We start from the raw sequence: 22,087 nt of genomic DNA, 5'->3' as shown, positions 1-22,087 counted from the left end.
CCTGGGTTTGATCATTTCTTCTCAAGGCCCAGAGGGTATTTATTTGACCCTAAGGATCCATTTTCTTCATGCCTACTGTTGAGCAAATTATTATTCCAGGAGAGAGTCACAGAATAGGAAACGTTGATGCCACAGTGAATTCCTAATCACCAATTTCAAATTGGTCTTCAGCAGTGCCTGGAAGTTCTAGTTACCTCTTTGGTCAACTGGCTCTCCCTTTCTACAATATTTCAACATTTCTTTATTTTCCTCAATCATTAATGTAATTCAATCTCCAGTGGTAATGCTCTATTCCAAGCAGCAATCATCTCTCACCCAAACCAAAACAATAATGAGGTAACTTATCTCCCTCCTTCCATTCTTTCACTCCTTCAGTCCATTCTCCAGACTAAAATCTGATTACTCTCCCCTCCTGATTGAATCACCTCAATTACTTTCCAAAGGACAAAATTCTATAACCTGAACTACAACTTCGTCTCAAATCACTTTCCCCCTTCACTTTCAGCATTTCAATTACATTAGCCCTTAGTTCCTCAAGTGCACAATGCACCCACACTTACCCATCAGATTGGTTTCCTAGGGCTACTGTAACAAACTAGCACAAACTGAGTAACAACAGAAATTTATGTCTCACATTTCTAGAAGCTAGAAGTCTGAAATCAAGGTGTAGGCAAGGGCCATGCTCCGTCTGAAACCTCTGAGGAAATTCTGCCTTGCCCCTTCCTAAGTTCTCATGGATTGCTGGCAGTCTTTGGCATTCCTTGGCTTGTAGATACATCACTCAATCCTCCATCTTCTTGTGGCAATCTCTGTGTGGTTCTCTGTTTCCAAAGTTCTCCTTTACACCTTATATTGAATTAGGGCCCATCGTAATGACCTCATTTTAACTTGATTACCTATATAAAACTCTATTTCCACATAAGGTCACCTTCTGTGATATTGGGTGTTAGGACTTAAATGTACCTTTTTTAGGGGGCACAATTCAACCCATAAAACCCCACCATTAACACAGGAGTTTTTCGCATGTTGTTTGTTCTCCCAGAAATATTTGCAATGCTCACCCTTCTGCTACGTTGCCTAGTCACCCTTTCAAGTTTCAACCCAGAATGCTTTTCTTAGGGAAGACTGATTCACAATCTAAATGTTTTCCCCAGTAAATGCACTCACACAGCCATAAGCATTGTCTTTGTAACACTTATTATCTTTGTAATTTTATGTTTATTGGTGAGATTATTTGATTAGTATCTATCTACTTCACTAGCCTGTGAGTTCTGTGAAGGTCATTTTTTCTCATTGTTGTATTACTACAGTATCTGGGATACTACAGTAGACATCCAAGAAATGTTGGCTGAATGAATGAATAATAGATCAGACCAGAAATGACAAAAATGTCAGCTTGAAGTTTCAAAATTTCTACTTTCACTAAAGTGTTAGTTAGTGAGAACATAAATTGACTGTTTCCATACAATTCAAATAAAACAATATTCTACCTGTCAGGAAATAATTTCTCTAACATCAAACTAATTGACAAAAGAATCAATAAGAAATTTGTAGTTTATTTTGAATTGTCCATGCTGTAGTAGCTGTACAAGACTCTAAACCTGCTCACATCACTCAACTTCTCATTACAGTCTCAAAAAGTCAGCTGTCTAAATATTCAAATAGCATTCATAAATTTCCAGGCAAGCGAAAAAGCAAAGATTATGATAAGATTGAGGAATAGTCAGTTCAGTAAAACAAAATTTATTGATAAGTACCATGTCTGACTCTGGAAACACCATAGAGCAACAGTTCAATGTAATGAGAGAAATGCTATGGTGATTTATAGTCCATAGCAATGGGAACAGAAATGACCAATCACAATTACTGCCTTTATATATTTGACTTTCGTCTTTAATATTGCACATAAATGCTTTTGAATTTAGAGACAAGATGCGACTTCTGATTCTCTTCAAGGCATCTACCTTATATATTTTTCTTTCTCCCCCACAATTCCTTACACGAGTGGTTATATTCAAAGCCATAATCTGTACCTACGTAAACTTTGAGGATTGGCAGAACTGGTTTAGAATTCTAATTCTTACCATTTGGGACATTTTTAAACAATCTACTTAATCTTTAAACCTCAGTTTTCTTTTCTGTAAAATAGAGATAATATTAGTTGATTTATTGAACTTTTCTGGATACTAAATATATATATATGTATATATATTGTGTGCAATGTTGTCTAGTCATGCTTATCAATCAATATATGTTGCTATTATTATCTTTACCAACATAAGCATGAGAGTTGAATTTTAAACAGTTTTCAGTTTCAAACATGTGTATTTTATTTTCTTTGTATGGTTGGTTCACTTTATTTCCCTAAACCAAGGTTCCATTTTATGATTATTTTTTTCATATCTAACATTCACTTTTGCCTAATAGTTGTCATACATAATAAATTAAGGGTACTTCCTTTAAGTAAATTACAACTAAAGTTAACATTATGAATAGTAGGTAGATAAGTTCCAATATATCTACTGAAGATCTAATTCTGCCTAATAGTTACAAAAGCAAAGAGCAGTAAACAAGTTAATGAATTATCCTTTTTTAAAAAATAGTTACATTCATAAGATTAATTTTTTTTGGTTTAAGTAATACTCATTCTTTGATAAAAATGTTACCTATGAAAAATTTTCATACATAAAAATATATTTGAGAAACACAAAATGGCCAATAGTAAAAATAATACAATTAAATAATGTGTTTTATTGACAGAAATGCCAAAATATAATTCATTTGGTGTATGTTATTTTCTACTCTGAGTATTAGCCATAATTTGGCAATTAGCCATCTTATCCAATTTAAAACTGGAATTTAATTCTCCCAGACATATTCTTACTATTTTACCAAGTGAATAAAGCTTGACTTCTGTTACCATATTCAAACAGTTTCTAATTTCTCAAAAAGTTGCACTCTAGGGCTTCCCTGGTGGCGCAGTGGTTGAGAGTCCGCCTGCCGATGCAGGGGACACGAGTTCGTGCCCCGGTCCGGGAGGATCCCACATGCCTCGGAGGGGCTGGGCCCGTGAGCCACGGCCGCTGAGCCTGCGTGTCCGGAGCCTGTGCTCCGCAACGCGAGAGGCCACAACAGTGAGAGACCCGCGTACTGCAAAAAAAAAAAAAAAAGAAGAAGTTGCACTCTAAAAATCATGTGTAAATATTTTAAAGCCTTAAACATAATTTCCTATAACAATTATGTTATATATAGTTACATAGATAAATACTATGGAGATTTATATGATACAGTATGAATTCAATTTTAGAGGTAATAGGAAAGCATAGCCTCAGTCAAACTTGATTTATTCATCCTTATCTAAACCCTGAACTTGTCTACGGATGCTTTTAAATGGCTATCTTGACAATATCCTTCTGAGGGGTTCCTCATTTTGTCAATCATGTAGACATTATCCATACTAGTTGTCTAGAATTTTCTTTTTAAAAAGTTAAACATACATAAGAAAAATGGAGGTCTTGGGGTACAGAATTCATATTTTTAAGCACTTAATACGCATCTTTCCAATTCCATCCAGCAGACATATGAGTTCTGATAATGTGTTAAGCACAGCAGCAAATAATCAATACCTTTCACTTAGATTATTTCTATGGATCGTCACTTCACCACTAAGAGAGGGGTGTTCTTATTTCTATTTTAAAAATAATGGAGTTCAAAAAGTTAAATAAGTGAGAGGATAGGGTTTGAACCTTGATCTGCCTGATTCCTAAGACTATGCCATAATTATTCTATGCTGCCTTTATACAAGCAAAATCTTTTTCAGTTTGTTTACCAGAAGAGAGATAAACCTGGCCCTGGAAACTCCTCTGAAACTCATTTTAAACTCCACTAACAAGGTAGCCAACAAAATGGTTTTGTTTGTTTTTATATAGGTATATGGCCATTATTGATCCCTTGAAACCCAGACTGTCTGCCACTGCAACCAAGATTGTCATTGGAGGCATTTGGATTCTAGCATTTCTACTTGCCTTCCCTCAGTGTCTTTACTCCAAAACCAAAGTCATGCCGGGCCGTACTCTTTGCTATGTGCAATGGCCAGAAGGTCCCAAACAACATTTCATGTAAGTTAACGCTCTATTACAATTTTCAACTAAATGTGTTGAACACTTAATGAACTACAGGTTGAGAGCAACAATTATATAGATAAGCCATGGACATTTCCCTCAAGGGCTCACACATTACTTGGGAAAGAGACACGTAAAAATACTATACTACAATATGATATAGTCAATTCGTTTGTATAAGTTACAAAGGTTTCTAACTGGAAAAATGTGAAGACCTCTATGTGGGGTAACTCTGGAGAGTTTCTGGAGGAGCTGATAAGATCACTGGAAATGAAAGTGCAAAGGAAAACCAGGTTGCTATCCACTGAGAAACGAGCCAGAAGGGAGGAACTGAAACCCAAAGGTGCAGATTTCTCTTTTAAGAAGCCTGGCTGAAGGGAAAGGAAGTTTTAGTAGGTTCTTGGTTGTGTTCCTTTGTTTTAACATTAAAGAAACTTAAGCACTAGGTTAGAAAGGAAATAGGAATGCTATATGATAGAATTTGATATTTCATAATTTGAACCCACCTTAAGGAAAGCAAATAAAAAAACATAATTGTTCAATTGTTTGCATTTTGTTTTTTATGCTGACCATTTAAATTTTATTTCAAAAAATTCTTATTTAGTGAACTATTTTTTCCTTTAAAAATAATAAATGATGCAAATACAGTGCTCATCTTTTAAAGCAGCCATTTTATCAAACTCTGCTCTACTCAGAGTCCAGATTTTTAAAGAAAAACATTAAGAAGTACTTATTAAAGGAAAAGCAGGCAGCAGTTATTAAACTGAGGACTGCATTCTATCCATTATATACTATTAATAATTCTTAGGTTGTATGATAACAAAATTAATTTAATCAAAATAATAAAATTAAATTATTTGTTGACTTAATTCCCCATTGACTTTAAGTTAATACTTAATAAGCTATCAGGGTACAGAAGTCAAGAAGATTTAAGATTCCCTTTACCAAAATTAAAAAAAAAAAACTGGGATTGAGAAGACTAGCATACCAAACTCTTTAATTACTTTAAAGCCTTCGTAAGATAGTAGAAGCCACCCAAAAGTTTATACAAATTCTAATTTGGCTATTATGTTATTTGGTTGCCCTTCTAGTCCTCCCTAATTGCATCCTTATAATTTTTATTGAAAGCTATGAAATCCCAAAATTTAGTTATAATTTATAGTATAATAATTTTGATGTGACTAACACAACTGTATACTATTTACCAAATTTAATGATGCAATCAAATGTACCATGACTTTGGAAAAATACCAGTATGACTCAGAGCATCTAGTCACATTTTCTTCATTTGGATGAATAATGATTTATTTCAAATATGATGTTGTAGGATATATGTAATAGCTTTACATAGGAGAAAATATGTCAATTGATCAGTTTAATCTGTCCCATCTCTTTTCCTCCGATTATACATTTAATTAGGTTAGCTCAATGACTACCAGGCAGAGAAAAAGCATTCATCCTGAGCTTCTATGCAAGGGAGAACATGTGTAGTTTAAATGAGCACTACAGTTCAGCTATAGTTTTCATACACGAAGTAAAGATTGACAAAGATCAACTGGTAGCATTTGGATGATTGTAAGTGACAATAGCATAGTATTGTGATGGATTTGTGAAATGAGGACTTAGAGAAAATCTGGGAATAATCTTTGGCATGTTCAATTATGACTTAAAATGGAATGAATTCAAAGTCTTACTATTTCATTCCAATACGCTCTTCAGCATATATTTTTCTTATTTCTTACAGTTACCATATTATTGTTATTATACTGGTGTACTGTTTCCCATTGCTCATCATGGGTATCACATACACCATTGTTGGAATCACTCTCTGGGGAGGAGAGATCCCAGGGGACACCTGTGACAAGTATCATGAGCAGCTAAAGGCTAAAAGGAAGGTACTGTTTCATATAATTTATCCAGCATTTGTGTAAAGAGAAGGGAAGCAACCTAGTTATGACATTTTAATATAATATGATTTGATGCTTGACTCCTACTTTTTTCCTGTTTTTTTCTTTTTATCAATTTTTAATTTTACTCTCCTTTTATCTTCTATAAGCCACTGGCCATGTACAATATCAGTTGGGATATTCTTACTTCCTTACAGAAAGACTTTTTATTACCTTTTGCAGAGTATTCTTAATTACACCACATGAAACTTCTGAAATTTCACTGTAGGAGTCCCAGTGGATTGTATTCCTGCAGCTCTAGCTATCTTTGTCCTTTATTGAACAGAATGCCTCTGATGTACTATATAGTCTTTCAGAAGTTTCATTTATCACAGGAATGGCACCTTTCTTAGTATGTGCTATAATTCTGTAATATCCATTTATCTATCCCTCCCTCCTTCCCTTCTCCACACCTCCTCACCCTCATCTGGTGTCCGATTAAGAGATGAAGTTACATTAAAACCCTTGTGCAACTTATTGGGTGACATGATAAAACCTATTTTTGAATAATTCACATTAAACAAGAAAACCTATAAAAATTATCATAGTGATATTTTACTAGGATTATTTTTTCCTTTAGTTTTTTCTGACTATCATTATGTGATTCAATGAGTGAGATATTCTAATAAATTTGTGCATTTGAAAGTAATCTTAAAGTCATCTATTCCATTTTCCTCTCTCTAATTGATGAGTACCTAGTGCAAGTTTGAGAAGTTTTTCCAAGGATAAGCGAGACATACTGATATGGCAATTACTGTTTATTCCAATTATGACATGGACACTTACCTACAAACACTCACTTAACAACAGTCAATCAGGTTTTAAAAATCTGGTATAGAAAATGAATTCTATTTTAACATTAATATGTTTTTCCTCTGTTATTGACAAGTGTACAAGGCTTATGTGTGGTTAACATTTTACCATGATGTCCAGTATTTGAAAACAAATATTTTTTCACATATGTTTAGTCATTTCAGCCTAAAATATATATATAATTTCATTTTATTTCATTAAAAATGAAGTGCATAATCCCACTCTTGGGCATATATCTGGAGAAAACTATAATTTGAAAAGATACATGCACCCCAATGTTCATAGTAGCACTATTTCCAGTAGCCAAGACATGGAAACAACTTAAATGTCCATTGATAGATGAATGGATAAAGAAGATGTGGTACATATATACAATGGAATACTACTCAGCCATAAAAAGAATGAAATAACGCCATTTGCAGTAACATGGATGGACTTAGAGATTATCATACTAAGTGAGGAAAGTCAGAAAGAGGAAGACAGATACCATATGATATCACTTATGTGTGGAATCTAAAATATGACACAAATGAACTTATCTACAAAACAGAAACAGACTCACAGACATAGAGAACAGACTTGTGGTTGCCAAGGAGGGTGGTAGAAGAGGGACTGGGAGTTTGGGGTTATTGGATGAAAACTATTACACTTAGAATGGATAAAGAACAAGGTCCTACTGTATAGCACAGGGAACTATATTTAATATCCTGTGATAAACCGTATTGGAAAATAATATGAAAAAATGTATATATATATGTATAACTGAATCAGTTTGTGGTACAGCAGAAATTAACACAACATTGTAAATCAACTATACTTCAGTAAAATAAAATATTTTAGGGCTTCCCTGGTGGCACGGTGGTTGAGAGTCTGCCTGCCAATGCAGGGGACGTGGGTTTGTGCCCGGTCCGGGAGGATCCCACATGTCGTGGAGCGGCTGGGCCCGTGAGCCATGGCCACTGAGCCTGCGGGTCCGGAGCCTGTGCTCTGCAATGGGAGAGGCCACAACAGTGAGAGGTCCACGTATCACAAAAAATAAAATAAAAATAAAAATAAATAAATAAATAAAATATTTTTAAAATGCAGTGCACAATGTCTTCACCATATAAAAAAAAAATCATAGAACTAGCAGAACTTCAGTAACATGATCATCTTATAATTTTGACCCTCATTATCTAACATCTTACTCATGTTGCAAGATACTCTTTGGGGGGGCAGTATTTTCTAACAGTTATGTTTTAGGCATAATCACATTAAATAACTGATGTGATGGTCTGCGTACTATTTTTCGGAATAATTTGTCTCTGTATTTCCCACCTAGTTTCTTGTCTTTTATTTCTTTCCTACTACTTTAAGTATTTTTAAAATATTTTCCCCTGTTTAATTTTAGTAAAATTAAGTCCAGTAATTATAGATTATAGTTCCTTTTCCTTCATATTCATATAATATTTTTCTAGGAAGAAATGAAAATTTAATCTGAGTGCTTCTTTTTATTTTTGAGTTGAATCCCAGAGGGAACAAAAGAAAGAGGGAATATTTTTGCATTTGCCCCCATATAACAGATGAGAGTAAGGCATAAGTATTCCATTTTTACTTCATTACTCTATAATTTCAAAGTATAAATATCAATTCAAACTGAGACTGTGACTCTTCTAGAATATTTTAAAAATTAAGACATTTAAAAGTTCTTGTCCATATTTCTTTTTCTCAGATTGTGTTCTGTCTGGGCTGAAATAGTATAAAATGACATTTATGACATGGACTTCTCATAATAAATCACTTTGTCCTTGTATTTCTTTCACAGTCACTTATTGATATTACCATCAGTATCTCAGAAAAAAACACCAATTTTGCTCAAAAATTTAAAATTTCACAATAAAGACAGCTCTTCTCTTAATTTCTTTTTTAATCTAAAATTTAAATATGGTCTGGTATGGATTGGAATACAGTTATTTCAAGTAATCATGCTCTTTTCATATTTTAGTATGACTACTTAGGTCAAAGATATGCATCTTACCCTGGATGGGCCATTTAATTATATGCCGTCTCCTAGAGAATACATCTTTGATATTAACAGATTGGACTTGAGAGTTAAAAGAGTATTGGTTACAAGAGTGTGAACTCCTCATTACTGTTGGGAAAAATAACTCTATAAACAACTCCGAGCCAGCATACTACTAATAAAAGGATAGCAGTTGTTGACGGAGGCCCCACATATACATGAACAAGAATAAAGAAAAGCTTAAGACATTTTAGTCAAATCACTGAAAAGATCTTTGCAACTATTGAGAAACATTGCTTCCATTTCTCTTTTCCCACAATCTTCAGGAAGTGTGTTCAGTTTCAAGCCCTGTAGATTAAATTCTCTGAAGAACATCCAGAACTAAATTACAGGTCTATGTTATTTAGAATCTAGCATGTATAAAATTGAAGCTAATATGAAACTTTCAGATAATTTAAGAGTAACTGCCCTCACTCAAACTTTACATTTGTCCTGCCTAAGTATATAAATAGTTTGAAAATAATACCAGTGGTTCTAGCCAGTACCAGGTCAAAAGACTAAATATTAGTTTGGAGAAATAAGGTAATACCTCTAGAAATATGTGCTCATCATTAAAATTGGAATGTTGAACCTGAAAATCAGTATTAAAATTCTATGGCTGCAAGCGGCTTATTAAACTCTAGGAGGCAATTTGTAGGACTAACATTTAAGTTCCATATGTAGAACCAGTCTTTCCAAAAGAGTTAGCAAGCACACTAATATACTCTTTCCTATATGATGAATTTTACAATTTCAAAGCACTTTGTATACCTCATAACTGGACCAAAGGTATCCTTAACTTACAGTAAGTTTTCTGAGTTTTAAGATCCTGTATGCTATGTACCCATTGGTTTTAAATATGTCTACTTAAATATGTATATTGAAATAATAATGCCTCTTTAACTTCAGAATCCCTGCACTTTAAATAACAGTATCTTCAGATAGTAGAAAAATATAAAATATCAATTAATATCACACAATCCCCAAAGCCTTGGTTAAGGTTAATTCTGTTGTTTTTGGTGGTAATTGGTTAATATTCTTGCCAAAGCTCTCCTTCAGGAAATATGTACTATTCAGTACATAGCTATAAAATTCAAATTGAAAATTAAAATTATAATACTTTTACAAATTTCTAGGAGAGAATGCTCTTCTAACATTATCCTCTTTTCTGAGCATTATTGTATTAATGCTTACATTCCAGTGTGAGAATAATTTAGTGCATAGAAAAAGAAACTGAACTTTGTGTATTTTATTTTACTTATTGTCAGATATAGTCACAGATTTTGGCTACCTATTAAAACCTTAGCTAAAATACTATAAATGAAAATTATTATTAAAGCTATCTATTAAGGTCATAATAATTATACAGCAAAACTTGAAACCTTCTCTCTTTATGTAATATACCACATGTTGGCATATGAAAAGTCAGATTTTAATATATAGTGTTCAACTCACAGGCTGATTTAAAATACATTTGCAGTTTTTAAAAGACCTATTCTAGAATGGTAGATCTGATCAGAACCTAAAATTTCATGAACCCCTTGCCTTACTGCTGTTCTTTAAGGCAGCAGATTAAAATCTTGCCACAGTCAAGAAACTGGCAAAAAGCTTCCATCCTATACATGGTGCTCTTTCTCTCTCATTTTTTACTTAAAAAAAAAAAAACAGAAAAATTCATCAGATTTGTGGAAATGAGGATATTCCAAGAGTGTGGGCAGTTTTGCTTTATGATCTTATGAAGGAAATTTGTGACCTGGGATATATATATATATATATATATATATATATATATATATATATATATATATATATATATATATATATATATACCAGTAACAGGACTTTTTTTTATATTGCAAATCAATATTATCTTTTCTTTAACATTTTAAAATTAAAATCAAATTCAGTGTAAAATTGAATGTAGAACTCATTTCCAGATATTTATATCTGACTCTCATTTTACTTCTTTTAATTAATAAAGAATTTTTATTTAAGACAGCTGTAGATTTTATGAAGATTTATAGTTAAGGTAAATTATATTAAGGATAAAATCAGTTTCCAAGTGACCTAAAGTTGCTTGTTTTTTTCTATGTATTAATTTAAGAAGAGATGCAAATGGCAATTTTCCTGTGATGACATTTAACTAATGTTAAAACATCTCAACCATAGGAGGGAAAAAAACAGTTATTTTCAAATTTTTCAGATTTAGCCTATAAAGCCCTTACTCTTGGAGAATATCCATTTAAAAAAGGTGAATCAAGAATTTGATATCATATTTTCTGTGTTTTAATATTTACATCACATGTTATGATATTAATCTGAGTTTTTTTCTTAACTGTTGTCTTCCTTTACTATCCAGCTGTAGCAAATAAAGTAACATAAAATGTATATATTTTTCTAAGAGAGCACTTATTGTGCAATATCAGCAGTGGTAAATGTCAGGGTAACTGAGAATCTGCCAAAATACTGACCTTGAGAATAAACTAGAATTTTTCTGTCTAACTTTCCCCATAACCAATTTCTTTATCTCTATGTACTTTGCTTACTATGTTGCAATAAAAAATACTTAGTATTATCCATATGGCTTATACTTCAGATAGTAATACATTATGTAGATGTACAAACTTATATACAATGCAGTATGACTCACCTATCTGTGTCCTTCTCTCATTTCTACATCTCCATGACACATTACCACTTATTTCCAGGCATTTTTATCCAATAATTTGTCATATTATTAATCATAAAACCATATATACCTTTTAAAGTATATCCATACTTTAAAAATACATACCTTGTGTATTCTACTTTCTTTTAAAAATGTATATTATCGGGACTTCCCTGGATGGCACAATGGTTAAGAATCCGCCTGCCAATGCAGGGGACATTGGTTCGATCCCTGGTCCAGGAAGATCCCACATGCCGCGGAACAACTAATCCCATGTGCCACAACTACTGAAGCCCATGCTCCTTGAGCCTGTGCTCCACAACAAGAGAAGCCACTGCAATGAGAAACCTGTGCACCACAACGAAGAGTAGCACCCACTTGCCGCAACTATAGAAAACCTGCACACGGCAATAAAGACCCAACGCAGCCAAAAATAAATATATATATTTTTAAAATGTAGATTATCATCCAGGTATAAAACCAACATTTTAGGGCCTCCCTGGTGGCGCAGTGGTTAAGAGTCCGCCTGCCGATGCAGGGGATACGGGTTCGTGCCCCGGTCTGGGAGGATCCCATATGCCGCGGAGCGGCTGGGCCCGTGAGCCATGGCCACTGGGCCTGCGCATCCGGAGCCTGTGCTCCGCAACGGGAGAGGCCACAACAGTGAGAGGCCCGCATACCGCAAAAAGAAAAAAAAAAAAACAACATTTTAGTAGTAGATTTTTTAGGGAAATTAAAGTCAAAAACCATGAAATTATATTTTTAAGTTTCTGTCATGTATAACACAATATTTCCCCAACAAAGAAAAATAAATATTCTAAGCACTTTTATATAGAAGTTCCTAATTTTTTCCCAAGTATTTTTCATTAAGATATTTTGAGAAAAGTTTGTATTTTGGCTGATAAATCAAAGAACACCATTAGAACATATCTGCTTATTATACTTCTGAAATTATATAAATAGTTTAATTCATCAGGATTTAATGAAAATTTATCCAACTGGGTATTTCAAAACCCCATTGTCTTAAAGGAAAATAACTAAAATCAAAACAAAGTCAAAAAACACCTAAAATTTATAACAGATATGAATAATATTATCATGAAATACTTCTAATTGAAGCAGTGAAGTGTAAAGAAAACTAATAGCTGTTCATTCCCTCTCTCTAAATTCTACCCCACCGAGGATACAACCTGCAATCAGGTGTACCGCCTACCTCTAAGCTTTGCATTGATCACAAATGTCACTTGCTTTGATTAAATCTTCTCCATAAGTGGCAGTGGATAGGAATTATTTTGAAAAGCCTAGAAAAGTTTCTGTGTATTCCTTTCTAGTTTGCTACAGTACTTGAGAAGTGGAAGTGTTTATTCCTTTTGAAAAATATAAGAAAAGATAGCACTTTAGGAGGAAATATCTGCAGCCCTTTAGTGCGTGGCAATCACTTGAAAAGATTCCTCTATGGATTACCCATTAATATTTCTCATGCTTCAATTACAGGTGCAGGGAAGATTGAAACCAAGTTTACACAATGTGGATTTCTCAAAGGAAAATTAAGTTTAGCATATGAAATCAATAACAAGTGCTACACCATCAACATAGAGAAATTTGTTGCATTTCTATACACTAATAGCAAACTATCAGAAAGAGAAATTAAGAAAACAATAACACTTACAGTTGCATCAAAAAGAATAAAATATCTAGGAATAAGCTTAACCAAGGAGGTGAAACACCCATACACTGAAAACAATGAGACAGTGATGAAAGCAATTGAAGAAGACACAAACAAATGGAAAGATGTTTTGTGTACATGGATTGGAAGAATTAATATTGTTAAAATGCTCATAGTACCTAAAGCGATCTATAGATTCAATGCAATTCCTATCAAAATTCTAATAGCATTTTTCACAGAAATAGAACAAATAATTATAAAATTTGTATGGAACCATATAAAAACACTGAATAGCCAAACCAATCTTGAGAAAGAAAAACCAAGCTGAAGGCAGCATGCTTCCTGATTTCAAACTATATTACAGAGCTACAGTAATTAAAACAGTATGGTATTGGCATAAAAACAAATGCATTTATCAATGGAACAGAATAGAACCCAGCAAAGAACCCACACATATATGCTCAAGAAATTTACAACAAAGGAGCCAAGAATATATAATGGGGAAAGGACAGTCTCTTCAATAAATGGTGTTGGGAAAACTGGACAGCAACATATAAAAGAATGAACCTGGACCACTGTCTTACAATTCTCAATACTTCAGAATATGCTCTTGCGAGAATAGTATCAATTATTGTCGATTTTATAAAATCACTCTTTATATGGATAGATTAGATTAAATCAAACTCTTCTAGTGGTTTCATAATATGTCTGTTGTGTAAAATTTAGATGTACCTGAAGTTTATTTATGTAAGTTGTGGAATGAGACTCCAGTATTATTATCTAGATGTTCTCCTGTTATATCTACCTCCATTTATTGAGTAACCCATCTTTTCCAACACTAACTTAAAATGATAAAATTATCATATTCTAAGTTCTCCAATGTGTTTGAGACTCAGTCACCTTTCTACTTTGTTTTATCTGGCTGTTCATGCATTATCACCATACTGGTTAAATTAATGAAGCTTTATATGTACTTTAATATCTGATAGGGCAACTCTTCACCTCTATTTACTCTTTTTTTCCCAGAATTTTCTCAGCGATTCTTGTTTATTTTTACATATAAAAATTCATAAAATCATTTTGTTTAGTTAAAAATGATTTTTTGTTTATGGAATTAGATTATATTTATTAACTTTGAGAGAATTGGAAAATATATATTCAGAGAAATATAGAATGGGTTGATGAATGGATAAACAAATGGCATTCTTTTATGTTACTCTTAGACAATTTAATGTAATGACTGGGAACAGAGACTCTTATTCAGTGTGCCAAGATCAAATGCTGATTCTGGCACATACCTTGGGGAATATAGCCTATCTGAGCCTCAGAGAGGTTACAATCCCTATAAGCTGAAATGAAAATAATAATAATGCATATACTATGTGGTTGTATAGGGATTAAATGAGGCAATACTTGTTAAGTACTTCAAAAAGTTCCTGGCACATAGAACCGTTCTCAGTAAATGGTACCTGTTACTTTAAGCAGTTTACTCTGAATATATATGCCAGTACTGTGAAGAAAAGAAAGCATCATGTGGTAGAAAAGTAAAGAGGTATAAAACTGGCCATTTATCTTTTTAAACATAATACTGACCTACATTTTACAGTGAGTCACAGTTTCTAAATAACTTTCACATGAATTTTGTTTAATTCTCACAGTATCTATGTGATTTTTTCTTGTTTTACATAAAAATGAAATTGAATTTCAAAACTCACAAAATGAATAAGTGGCAGAACTTGGACTTGAATCCTGTACAAAAGTTTTTAGAGTTGAGTTATTTTAGAGAACTCGCTCAAAGGACCAGGTTTCAGAATGATACTTTACATCTGAGTATTTATATTATACAAGTTGTATTCTCATACATAGACTGTACTAATCTTCACAATATCCCCAGGAGGTAAGCCTGGTGGAAACTATTTTCTTCCATTTTTAACAAATCAGGAAACTCAAGCTCTTTTACCTTGCTTAAGTAGTTCTTAATGTAGACTTAAATAGTCTTAACTAGATTGTTTGAATAATTGAAATTTCACTTATCGCAATATATCATTTAATATCCATTTACAATTCTTCAGTTTATTATTAAACCTCATTTAAAAATAAGTTCAGGGCCTCCCTGGTGGCGCAGTGGTTGAGAGTCCGCCTGCCGATGCAGGGGATACGGGTTCGTGCCCCGATCTGGGAGGATCCCATATGCCACGGAGCGGCTGGGCCCGTGAGCCATGGCCGCTGGGCCTGCGCATCCGGAGCCTGTGCTCCGCAACGGGAGAGGCCACAACAGTGAGAGGCCCGCATACCGCAAAAAGAAAAAAAAATAAAATAAAATAAGTTCAACTACTGTTAGAGTATACAAAAAAATAGAGGAGGAAAGAATAAGGTACTTTAAAATTAGGTTAAATTAAAATGATGATTGGTAATTTCCCTAAGAAATGTGGGGCATTTTATCACAGGTAAATTCCCAACTCTGTTGTAGACTACTGAACAAGAGAAGTGCTGTACTCGCTATTGTCTCCTCAGTACGTAGCATAATGATTTCTGGATGGTGAATTAATAAATGATTGAAAGAATAAAGTTTTGTGAATCAGCTGCATTCTCATTTTATACATAAGCAAATGCAGTCATGTGATGTGACTCGCTAAAGGTCAAAAATCTTTAAACAGAGAACTAGTTCTGGAAATTAGGCTTCCAGAGTTCCAACCTGAAACTCTGCCCCTAGATCCAGCACACAGAGGAAAGATTTTAGTCTGAATCTTCAGGAAAAAGTTCATGTCTTCAGGATTATATTATATCCTCAGGACCAAAAATGAGGTCTACTTATCTTTTGCTGAATAAGTGAAACTGTCCTTGAAAGTTTTCCATATTTTGTTAAATAAAAATATTTCTTAGTCCTGCCACTAGTAAAATAATATAGAACTCTCCCCATTATAGATTATTGATATAGTATTCCAGTAAACAAAAATTCATGTTAGTAAAAAGAATTTACACTATGCATATACTTTTGTTTTTACAAGGGTTTTCTATATCACTTTGCTAGACGTTAACACATGTATTTTGTGATCAATAAACGGGTGTTAATTATTGGTGATAATGATTATATTAATTTAAAAAAATTTTATTGGAGTATAGCTGCTTTACAATGTTGTGTCAGTTTCTGCTGTACAGCAAAGTGTATCAGTTATATATACACATATAACCACTCTTTTTCAGATTCCCTTCCCATTTAGGTCACCACAGAGCACTGAGTAGAGTTCCCTGTGCTATACAGTAGGTTATCATTACAGTAGGTTGTCCATTTTATATATAGTAGTGTATGTCAATCCCAATCTCACAATTCATCCCACTCCCCTCACCCCCCCCTTGGTAACCATAAGTTTGATTTCTACATCTGTGACTCTATTTCTGCTTTGCAAATAAGTTCATCTGTACCATTTTTTTAGATTCCACATATAAGCCACATTATGCGATATTTGTCTTTCTCTTTCTGACTTACTTCACTCTGTATGACAATCTCTAGGTCAATCCACGTCACTGCAAATGGCATTATTTCATTCCTTTTTATGGCTGAGTAATATTCCATCGTATGTATGTACCACATCTTCATTATCCATTCCTCTATTGATGGACATTCAGGTTGTTCCATATCATGGCTATTATAAATAGTGCTGCAATAAATGTTGGGGGTGCATATATCTTTTTGAATTATGGTTTTCTCTGCATATATGTCCAGGAGTGGGATTGCTGGGTCACATGGTATTTCTATTTTTAGTTTTTTGAGGAACCTCCATACTATTCTCCATAGTGGCAGTACCAATTTACATTCCCACCAACAGTGAAAGAGGGTTTCCTTTTCTCCACACCCTCTCCATCATTCATTATTTGTAGATTTTTTGATGAAGGCCATTCTGACTGATGTGAGGTAATACCTCATCGTAGTTGTGATTTGTATTTCTCTAGTAATGAGTGATCTTGAGCATCTTTTCATGCGTTTTTTGACCACCTGTATGTCTTCTTTGGAGAAATGTTTATTTAGATTTTCTGCCCATTGTTTGATTGGGTTGTTTTTTTTGTGTGATATTGAGCTGCATGAGCTGCTTGTATATTTGGGAGATTAATCCCTTGTCGGTTGCTTCATTTTCCAATATTTTCTCCCATTCTGAGGGTTGTCTTTTCATCTTGTTTATGGTTTCCTTTGTTGTGTAAAAATTTGAAGTTTAATTAGGCCCCATATTTTATTTTTGTTTTTAGTTTCATTACTCTAGGATGTGGATCAAAAAAGATCTTGCTGTGATTTACGTCAAAGAGTGTTCTGGCTATGTTTTCCTCTAAGCGTTTTATAGTATCCAGCCTTACATTTAGGTCTTTAATCCATTTTTAGTTTACTTTTGCATATGGTGTTAGGGAGTGTTCTAATTTCATTCTTTTGCACCTAGCTGTCCTGTTTTCCCAGCACCACTTATTGAAGAGACTGTCTTTTCTCGATTGTATATTCTTGCCTCCTTTGTCATGGATTAGGTGTTCATAGGTGTGTGGGTTTATCTCTGGATTTTCTATCCTCTTCCATTGATCTATATTTCTGTTTTTGTGCCAGTATCATACTGTTTTAATTACTGTAGCTTTGTAGTGTAGTCTGAAGTCAGGGAGCCTGATTCCTCCAGCTCCATTCTTCTTTCTCAAGATTGCTTTGGTTTTTCAGGGTCTTCTGTGTTTCCAAACAAATTGTAATTTTTTTGTTCTAATTCTGTGAAAAATGCCATTGGTAATTTGATACGGATTGTGTGGAATCTGTAGATTGCTTTGGGTAATATAGTCATTTCCACATTATTGATTCTTCCAATCCAAGAACATGGTATATCTCTCCATCTGTTTGTATCATCTTTGATTTCTTTCATCAGTATCTAATAGTTTTCTGAGTACAGTTCTTTTGCCTCCTTAGATAGGTTTATTCCTAGGTATTTTATTCTTATTGATGTGATGGTAAATGGGATTGTTTCCTTAATTTCTCTTTCTGATCTTCTGTTGTTAGTATATACTACTGCAAGAGATTTCTGTGTATAAATTTTGTATCCTGCAACTTTACCAAATTCCTTGATGAGCTATAGTATTTTTCTGGTAGCATCTTTAAGATTTTCTATGTATAGTATCATGTCATCTGCAAACAGTGACAGTTTGAGTTCTTATTTTCCAGTTTGGATTCCTTTTATTTCTTTCTGTTCTCTGATAGCCATGGCTAGGACTTCCAAAACTATGCCAAATAAAAGTGGTGAGTGGACATCCTTGTCTTGTTCCTGATCTTAGAGGAAATACTTTCAGCTTTTCACCATTGGGTATGAGGTTAGCTGTAGGGTTGTCACATATGGCCTTTATTATGTTGATGTAGGTTCCCTCTATGCCCACTTTCTGGAGAGTTTTAATCATAAATCTGTATTGAAAGTTGTCAAAAGCTTTTTCTGCATCTATTAAGATGATTATATGGTTTTTATTCTTCAGTTTGTTAATGTGGTGTATCACATTGATTTGCATATATTGAAGAATACTTGCATCCCTGGGATAAATCCCACTTGATCATGGTGTATGATCCTTTAAATGTGTTGTTGGATTCTGTTTGCTAGTATTTTGTTGAGGATTTTTGCATCTATGTTCATCCATGATATCGGCCTGTTATTTTCTTTTTTTGTGATATCTTTGTCTGTTTTTGGTATCAGGGTGATGGTGGCCTTGTAGAATGAGCTTGGGAGTGTTTCTGCCTCTGCAATATTTGGAAGAGTTTCAGAAGGGTAGGTGTTAACTCTTCTCTAAATGTTTGATAGAATTTGCCTGTGGAGCCGTCTGGTTCTGGGCTTTTGTTTGTTGAACGTTTTTAAATCACACTTTCAATTGGAGTATTTGTGACTGGTCTGTTCATATTTTCTATTTCTTTCTGGTTCAGTCTTGGAAGGTTGTTCCTTTTTAGGAATTTGTCCATTTCTCCTAGGTTGCCCATTTATCAGTGTATAGTTGCTTGTGGTAGTCTCTTATGATCTTTGTATTTCTGTGGTATCCATTGTAATTTCTCCTTTTTCATTTCTAATTTTATTGATTTGAGACCACTCTCTTTTTTTCTTAATGAGTCTCGCTAAAGGTTTATCAATTTTCTTTATCTTCTCAAAGAACCAGCTTTCAGTTTCATTGATCTTTGCTACTGTTTTCTTTGTCTCTATTTCATTTATTTCTGCTCTGATCTTTATTTCTTTCCTTCTACTAACTTTTCTGATCTTTATGATTTCTTTCCTTGTACTACCTTTGGGTTCTCTCTGTTCTTCTTTTTCTAGTAGCTTTAGGTATAAGGTTAGGTCGTTTATTTGAGATATTTCTTGTTTCTTAAGGTAAGATTGTATTGCTATAAACTTCCCTCTTAGAACTGTTTTTGCTGTATGGCATAGATCTAGGATCGATATTTTCATTGTCACTTGTCTCTACGTGTTTTTTGATTTCCTCTTTGATTTCCTCAGTGACCCATTGGTTATTTAATAACATATTGGTTAGCCTCCATGTGTTTGTGCTTTTTATAGATTGTTTCCTGTAATTGAGTTCTAACCTCATAGTGTTGTGGTCAAACAAGGTGCTTGATATGATTTCAAATTTTCTTAAATTTATCAAGGCTTGATCTGTGACCCAAGGTGTGATCTATCCTGGAGAATGTTCCATGTACACTTGAGAAGAAAATGTATTCTGTTGCTTTCAAATGGAATGCCCTGTAAATATCAATTAAATCTATTTGGTCTAATGTGTCATTTAAGGCTGTGTTTCCTTATTAATTTTCTGTCTGGATGATCTGTCCATTGGTGTAAGTGGGGTGTTAAAGTCCCCCACTATTATTGTGTTACTGTTGATTTCCCCTTTTACGGCTGTTAACATTTGCCTTATATATTGAGGTGCTCCTATGTTGCATACATAAGGATTTACAATTTCTTATCTTCTTGGATTGATCCCTTGATCATTATGTAGTGACTTCCTTGTCTCTTGTAACAGTCTTTATTTTATTTTATTTTATTTTGCGGTACACGGGCCTCTCACTGTTGTGGCATCTCCCGTTGCGGAGCACAGGCTCCGGATGCACAGGCCCAGTGGCTATGGGCCACGGGCCCAGCCGCTCCACGGCATGTGGGATCCTCCTGGACCAGGGCACGAACCCTTGTCCCCTGCATTGGCAGGCAGACCCCCAACCACTGCACCACCAGGGAAGACTTCAGTCTTTATTTTAAAGTCTATTTTGTCTGATATGAATATTGCTACTCTGGCTTTCTTTTGATTTCCATTTGCATGGAATATCTTTTTCCATCCCTTCATTTTCAGTCTGTATGTATCCCTAGGTCTGAAGTGGGTTTATTGTAGACAGCCTATATATGGCCTTGTTTTTGTATCCATTCAGTCAGTCTAAGTCTTTTGGTTTGAGCATTTAATCCTTTTACATTTAAGGTAATTATTGATATGTAGTTCTATTGCCAATTTCTTAATTGTTTTGGGTTTGTTTTTGTAGGTGTTTTTTCTTCCTTTCCTCTTTTGTTCTCTTCACTTGTGATCTGATGACCATGTTTAGTGTTGTGTTTGGGCTGCTTTTTCTTTTTTGTGTGTGTATCTATTGTAGTTTTTTGGTTTGTGTTTTCCATGAGGTTTTGATAAAGCAGTCTATATATATACAAGGTTGCTTTAAGTTGCTGGTCTCTTCATTTCAAATGCAATTCCCATTTCCAACTTCCCTTCTCACTGTTGCTGATTGTAATATTATATTTTTTATGGATGATTTCCTGCCTTGACTGTATGTTTGCCTTTACCAGTTAGCTTTCCCATTTGTGATTTTCTTGTTTCTAGTTGTGGTCTCTTTGAGGTTTTCTTTTCCCTGCCTAGAGAACTTCCTTTAGCATTTGTTGTAGGGCTGGTTTGGTGGTGCTGAATTCTCTTAGCTTTTGCTTGTCTGTAAAGCTTTTGATTTCTCCATTGAATCTGAGTGAGAGCCTTGTTGTGTAGAGTATTCTTGGTTGTATGTTTTTCCCTTTCATTACATTAAACATATCATGACACTCCTTCCCGGCTTGCAGAGTTTGTGCTGAAAAGTCATCTGATAACCTTATGGGGATTCCCTTGTATGTGATCTGTTGCTTTCCTTGTGGTTTTTAATATTTTTCCTTTGCATTTAATTTTTGTTAGTTTGATGAATACGTGTCTCGGCATGTTCCTACTTGGGTTTATACTGTATGGGACTCTCTGTGCTTCCTGGACTTGGGTGACTATTTCTTTTTCCACATTAGGCAAGTTTTCGACTATAATCTTTTCAAAATGTTTTCCCAGGCCCTTTCTCTTTCTCTTCTTCTTCTGGGACTGCTGTAATTCAAATGTTCTTGTGTTTGATGTTGTCGCAGAGGTCTCTGAGACTGTCCTCATTTCTTTTCATTCTTTTTTCTTTATTCTGTTCCATGGCAGTGGTTTCCACCATTTTGTCTTCCAGCTCACTTATCCATTCTTCTGCCTCAGTTATTCTGCTATTGATTCCTTCTAGAGTATTTTTCATTTCAGTTACTGTATTGTTCATCTCTGTTTCTTTGTTCTTTAGTTCTTCTAGGTCTTCATTAAACATTTGTTGCATCTTCTCAGCCCATGCCTCCATTCTTTTTCCGAGATCTTGGATCATCTTTACTATCATTATTCTGAATTCTTTTTCAGGTCGATTGCCTATCTCCTCTTCATTTAGTTGTTCTGTAGGTTTTTATCTTGCTCCTTCATCTGCAACTGATTTCTCTGTCATCTCATTTTTTCTAACTTATTGAGTTTATGGTCTCCTTTCCACAGCCTGCAGGATCA

At 34.2% G+C, this 22,087-nt stretch overlaps 1 protein-coding gene across 1 annotated transcript in view; it reads left to right on the top strand.

The window, feature by feature from the left end:
- The window catches only part of TACR3 (tachykinin receptor 3), a 69,017-nt gene that overhangs the window by 22,039 nt on the left and 24,891 nt on the right, over nucleotides 1-22,087 (top strand). Inside the window, exons 2-3 of the mRNA XM_060088226.1 lie at nucleotides 3,930-4,118; nucleotides 5,866-6,016. Of these exons, the coding sequence (XP_059944209.1) occupies nucleotides 3,930-4,118; nucleotides 5,866-6,016 (340 nt within the window). The remainder of the gene's footprint in view (nucleotides 1-3,929; nucleotides 4,119-5,865; nucleotides 6,017-22,087) is intronic.

This window comes from Mesoplodon densirostris, chromosome 1, assembly GCF_025265405.1.
Source record: "Mesoplodon densirostris isolate mMesDen1 chromosome 1, mMesDen1 primary haplotype, whole genome shotgun sequence".
NCBI lineage: Eukaryota > Metazoa > Chordata > Mammalia > Artiodactyla > Ziphiidae > Mesoplodon > Mesoplodon densirostris.
The sequence above is the reverse complement of the archived record's forward strand: the minus strand, read 5'-3'. Positions and strand labels throughout refer to the sequence as shown.